General features: G+C 33.0%; 1 protein-coding gene across 1 annotated transcript; it reads right to left on the bottom strand.

Moving 5' to 3' along the window:
• Positions 1–901: 901 nt before the first annotated feature.
• LOC108993833 (amino acid transporter AVT1H) lies at positions 902–3350 on the bottom strand. The gene is made up of 3 exons (XM_018968867.2): positions 3018–3350; positions 2315–2922; positions 902–1571 (listed from the first exon to the last, which is right to left on the bottom strand). Exons 1-3 carry the CDS (start codon positions 3253–3255, stop codon positions 1017–1019), a joined length of 1401 nt encoding a protein of 466 aa, XP_018824412.1. The 5' UTR covers positions 3256–3350; the 3' UTR covers positions 902–1016.
• Positions 3351–6153: the final 2803 nt, after the last annotated feature.

The raw sequence follows: 6153 nt of genomic DNA, 5'->3' as shown, positions 1-6153 counted from the left end.
TTATTATTATTTTGAGATTTGAAAAAATTGAATTATTTATTATATTTTGTATGAAAATTTGAGAAAATTGTAATGATGAGACGAGATGAGTTGAGGTGAGTTTTGAATCCAAATGAGGCCGTCCAACTTGCCTTGTTAAGTCTTTTCCTTTTTAGAAGTCTGTGTGTCTTTCCTTATCTCTTCTTAGCTTTATCTCTTAGCTTGACTTTCAGTTTTATCTCGAGACTAACTTTTAGGCTGCTAATTTGATCCCTACACATTGCTTGCTTGATATATTTCAATTTTATTCTTTGGGAGATTGTATTTGTAAATTCCAAATTACCCATTTTTAAATTTACATCCAAAACTACTAAAACTATTGACTTACACATAAAACTGTGACTTTTTGAAATTTACAATCTCGATCGCGATTGGACTTCAATATTTTGACTCCTAAACTATTATATATATATATATATATTCGTCGATTTTATCATCGCTCAAGTCTGAACCGTTGGTGCCAATTTCAAAAGGTGATAGTTCATGTCTATCGATTTGTTAGGATGCCTCAGCTACTACATAAATCGTGACTACATTTCCACTTGACATCTCTCTTAGTTAATGATCAAGTTTGAAATGCAAACCGATGGCTTTGTAGTTTAGGGTACAAATTAATTGAGAAGATTATGGTGATTCAAGTACAAAATGTACCTTCCCCTTATTCTTTCTTTTTCATTTAGTTTCCCTCATGTTATTACTCATATGGCACTTGTTTTGAAATTCTGTAAATCCAGATTCTAATCCTTCTTTATTTTTCCAGGCATGGATAAGTATTTGTAATATCTTATACTATGAGTTTCACATATATATAGAAGCAAAGCATGATAAACATGTAAAGCATTAATACAGATTGTACTTGAGCTTTGAAATTAAGCAACTTTCACCTCATTTTATTTGTATCAGTATATAGCTTATGATATGTAAGTGTTGTGACAACTGCAGAGAAAATGCAAATCCAACAAACCAGGATTTGCTACTCATATTCTTGGGTTGACTGAGCTCTTCTTTGTACTTAGGCTTATAATAAGTAATTTCGATGAGGAAATGGTACCTAACAGCCCAAGTAGGGTGCCAAATGCAATGAGGGATAGGTTAAGTATCAGGACAGGCTTTGATATTTCATGCCAACAAATCTTGATGTAGAATGCACAGGGGAAGATCACACAAATGGCGACACTAACGAGGGAACCCGTGAGGCTAAGAACATATTCAAAATATGGTACGGACAGAGCCAAGGCTAGTATCAGCAGAAGTAGAATTGAACCTAAAATACCCCTTATGATCATCTTTAATCTGGGACTCATCTTAACAGGAAGTGTACGCTCAATCTGAATGGCAAGTGGTGCAAATTCAAGTGCATATTTGGTCATGGGTGTTAGCACAGTGGCCCATAATGCAATCTTTGTCACGAGAAGATGTCGAGGCATGCTCAGAGTGATTTGAGGATTGACTTCAGGTCCAAACAATTTGGCACCCATGAATGCTAATGCTGTATAAAGTGCTGTCACTGATGTGAAGCTTACAATAGACACCTGAAACCCCAAATTAAACAAATAGATGATGATCAGTAAGTGAATCTTAAAAGAGAAATTTCATTTTTTGTTGCCATCTGATCCAGTCATATTTTCTAACTTGGTACTTATGCTTGGTTGTTTAAGTGGTTGACATATAAAATTACTTAAAATGTGTTACATCAAAGAATAAGGTCCCGTTTGGATAATGAAAGTGTTTCATCTCATCTCATCATTACAACTTTTACAAATTTTCACACAAAATATAATAAACAATTCAACTTTCTCAAATCCTAAAACAATAATAATATTAAAAAATAATATTATAATAATATTTTATTTAACTTTTATTTCAACTCACTATTCAAATAGCACCTAAGATTGAGGATGATGCAATTTAGGATAAAAATAGCATTTCTATTAAAAATAAAATAGAAATTAAAATATAAAGTACTAAAGACTTATATCTAGCATGATAAAAGAGCTCGTACCCAAACTCAAAATGGCTTAGAGTGGGAAAGAGAGAGATACATGAAGTGAATCATCTAGCATATATTAAGCATTTAATAATGCCCCAAAAGAAAAAAAAAACTCAATTGGGCAACTATAAATGTTGCAGGAGCACTTCGTATATCTATTTCTTTTCTATGCACTTTAGGTCCTAGTGTTGGGGTAAATGATCTAGGGGGTCCAAAAATATGATAAAAGGAGACAAGAATAGCATTTACTTTATTAGTAGTTGGAGATGGAATGGGAGTAGATACCTTTGTAAACCTGGATGGATCTTTCATAGCTTTGTATAAATTGGGAAAAACGATGTGTCCTGCATAGCTGAAGATATAGAGCCCAGATACTGCAGGAATGTTATGGAAGTGGAGGATTGGTATCTTGTGATTGGATTTTACACCTCCAAAAATGGCAGTGCATGCCACTGATATAAAAATGAGAAGAGACATAATTATGCCGCCTGAAGAAAGGAAAGATATGGAAGATAGATCTCTCAGCCACAGACTGGGTAATGCTATTAAGACAGCCATTGATGTTAGCAACTGAGACGTAGATAGTTTAGCCCATGGAACCTTAATATGTGTTCCTGAAAGCACTGTAATTAGGTTGTCATGTAGTGAGATCGTGTAGGACACAAGTGCCATGAAAATTTCTAGGTAGATGAAGGTGGCGGCTAAAATTCTTCCTTTTCTACCAAATGCATGCTGTCCAATATCCGTGTAACTCCTTGACTTGAGATTCTTGTCTAGGCATTTTCCAAGTAGTTGAGAGCTATATGTGCATATTATCCCAAGTCCTACAAGTAGAGAGGCAGAGGCCCACCCTCCAGTTTCCAATGCATACGGAGTTGACAACTGCCCCAAACCTGCGAGCAAGAGACAATATTTAAGATTAAACCATTTAAAAAGATTCACAACAACAACAACAACAACAGAAGAGTTTAATTACGAACGTACGTACCTATGAGCATCCCAATCATGTTAATCACAGTATTAGCAAAAGAACCATTAGCCTCCACATGGTGTTCAATGTCTATGCCATTTTCGACAGTACTATTTAAGTTCTTGATGCTGTGATCGCACACGCATAGCTTGCTTTCCTCCAAACAAACATGGCAGCTCACCCACTGCACATCCGAGGTTGCACCAATATGCATGTCTATCTCATTCTTACGATGCTTTGATATCTTGTCCCACATACTATTCAATCAGTTCCAACAAGTTTTCACTGATAAAATTGTGGGAATTCTACGTACGGGACTCTAGCTAGCTTAAGAAAGGATGGATCTTGCCCATGAAGTATATAAAGGCTGGGTATACTTATATAATTGAATAAAAGTAACCCTCCTCAAGGTGAAGAATCGTATTTCATTAGATCATGTGTAGTGGAGCTTTGTGAATATTCTTAAAGAAGAAGAGAAATTAGAATTGGTATAATATTAAAAGGAAAATGCTTTAAAAAGCTTACAAAAAACTTACTTCTCTACATGTCAATTATTTATATGCTAAAAATCATAAAATGTGAAATTCAAAATTTGAGTTTTGAAAGAAAACTAACAAAATGAGTCTTGCAAGCAAAAATATAAATAAAATTATAAGTACATGTAATACTATTCATATTTAAAATAGGCCATATACAACGGTACACGCGTAACACATACTAGTACCATTTGCAAGAATCAAATTGTAAAGATATGCTTGGATGTGTATGAGTGAGAGAGAGATTTGGGGCATCGATCGAGTTGACAAATTGGACAATTTGCAAATGCAAGGCTAGAAGGCCATGAACGTACGTGAGAAAATAATCAAATGAGGTGCAAGCATCTCGATCTGCCATATTAATTATAATGAGAATCAGAGCCAATTAACTGTACTAATATTGGTCATGCACTGGAAAATATGAGTTAGGTTCGAAAAGGCATGGCTGCGCAGGCAGAAATTAGAAAGATGCTTCTCAAATTTATCTTTTTATGATCTTATTCCCATGACGTGGTACATTATTCTTTGCATTTGGGTATCTGCCTCTCTCACAGTATTGGAGTTCGGAGGTTGTAGTGATTCCAGAAAGGAATCATGGAGTGGTGTGATGCGACCTACCTCTACGGCCTCCTACATGCATAAGATACTCGTGCCAAAACTTCAAGCTGAAACACGACATGATCAGCTTAGATTTGTAGTACTTGGAAATTACGCCAATAGATTCTTTAGATATATATATATATATATATATATATATATCTATCTATATATATATTCCTATATCTTAAAAGCATGTATAACGTGAACAGTAATAAATAATAATTACTATTCACGTTAAAAGGCAACAGTAATGAACAGTGATGACTGTTCACGAATCATTGTTCAAGTTAAAAGCCAACAGTAATAAACAGTGATCAGAAAAATTAAGATTTGAGACTTTAAATCTCAACCCTTCATCTTGAATCTCTAGAATTGATCCAACAGTAGAGGTTAAAACATTAAAAATAAACAAACTTAAAATGGATAATTAAAATATAAATTCAACTTTAATTTATAAAATATTAATATCTTATCATTAAATAAAAAATAGAGTTTTGTTAAATATTTTTAAGAGAATAAAATCATATAAATAATTAGAGTTTTTAATATAATTTAAATCTCATAATATTCTTAATTAACTAAAATCATTTAGATAAAATGATTTTTTTAGTGCTCCTTGAGTCATTGAGTAGTATGGTTAAATTCTACAATTCATATATTTTGTTAAGAAAACTATTGCTAGAATATTCAAAATCTTTTAATTTTCATATTACTCTTATTACTATAACATTTTGTTATCATTATAATGCTTGTTAAAATTTATTTTTCTACTCCTGTATATTAAATTATTGACTAATTAATTTTATTTAAAAAAACATATTATTTTTACATTTTGTGGATATTAGTCACTAGGAAAACGTGCATTGCACGTCACTCACCGCTAGTATATATATATATATATATATATATATATTTCCTCTGTCCCCATACTGCAGCTTACAGTTATGCCATCTACATATGTTGGCATGAATTTCAAAAGTAGATGATCCCAGCATGTAGAATCTTAATCTTCTTCATTAATTTATTGGACATATATGGAAGAGAATCAGTACTTGATCAAGCGATTTTCGTTTCATCCATTCATATTAGTTACAAAAAAGAAACGTTCATGTATCACCATTTTGATCAAACACTAGAGACTTTGGATCAATATTACTCTCTCTCTCTCTCTCAGACAGAGATTTTTATATCAATATTATCTTCTTTTGGTAAGTGATGATCAAATGCATGAAATCAAGCATCAGTAGGAATACGCATCTTTTACGTCGACAAATTCGTTTCTTGATGATTAGTACTTATGCATCTGATCATCATGGTAAGAAATATAATAAAAGGGAGATTGATCGAAAAAGAATATCAAAAGCAACTGACAACTACTAGCTTGTGCCATGCATGGAATCCCTCCCCCTCCCTAGCTTCCTGGAAAACATTTCCCCTGTCCCGACACAATTAGAACTTTTACAGCACTCCAAGAAATTGGTTCTTGGGACGGATCTAATTACATTCGTTTCAAATTATGACTTTTTTTAAGAATGAGTTTTAAATTTATTCCGTAAAGCGGCACAGGCTACAAATGTCATTTGAACAGAATCATGTATTCTATTGGTGAAATAAATAGTAACAAATAAAAATTACAATAAATTAAAATTAAACAAAATCAGTTTGGAGGACTAAGGCCAACATGGAAATTTTGTTTTCTTTAAGAAGATTTAATTAATCCTTTGCGGTAGACAAAACTTCAAATAAATCGATGCAGTAGACCTTCTCTTAACTTTTGTCCTTCAAGATACAATAGTATTACTGATTATCGTATAGTTTAAACCAACTCTGCACAAGTGGTTGAGTCCAAAACTCTACTGAAAAAAACATACACATCTCTATTGTTCGGAAAACTCTTCACACACTTTTCTTTATAAAACTTCTCTCTAAAAATAGGCAGACTATCACTCTTCAATCATCAGAAAAATCAAGAAGCCTAATAAGAGTAGTAAACCAAGACCCCAAAAGACATGAAGAGA

This window comes from Juglans regia, chromosome 12 (genome assembly GCF_001411555.2).
Source record: "Juglans regia cultivar Chandler chromosome 12, Walnut 2.0, whole genome shotgun sequence".
In the NCBI taxonomy this organism is placed as follows: Eukaryota; Viridiplantae; Streptophyta; class Magnoliopsida; order Fagales; family Juglandaceae; genus Juglans; species Juglans regia.
The sequence above is the reverse complement of the archived record's forward strand: the minus strand, read 5'-3'. Positions and strand labels throughout refer to the sequence as shown.

Excerpts from the sequence above, each read along its gene's own strand:
- LOC108993833 (XM_018968867.2), bottom strand. The coding sequence starts at position 3,255 with ATGTGGGACAAGATATCAAAGCATCGTAAGAATGAGATAGACATGCAT. Across the intron at positions 2,923-3,017 it reads CATGATTGGGATGCTCATAG|GTTTGGGGCAGTTGTCAACT; the intron begins GTACGTACGTTC and ends TCTTGCTCGCAG. Across the intron at positions 1,572-2,314 it reads ATCCATCCAGGTTTACAAAG|GTGTCTATTGTAAGCTTCAC; the intron begins GTATCTACTCCC and ends TTGGGGTTTCAG.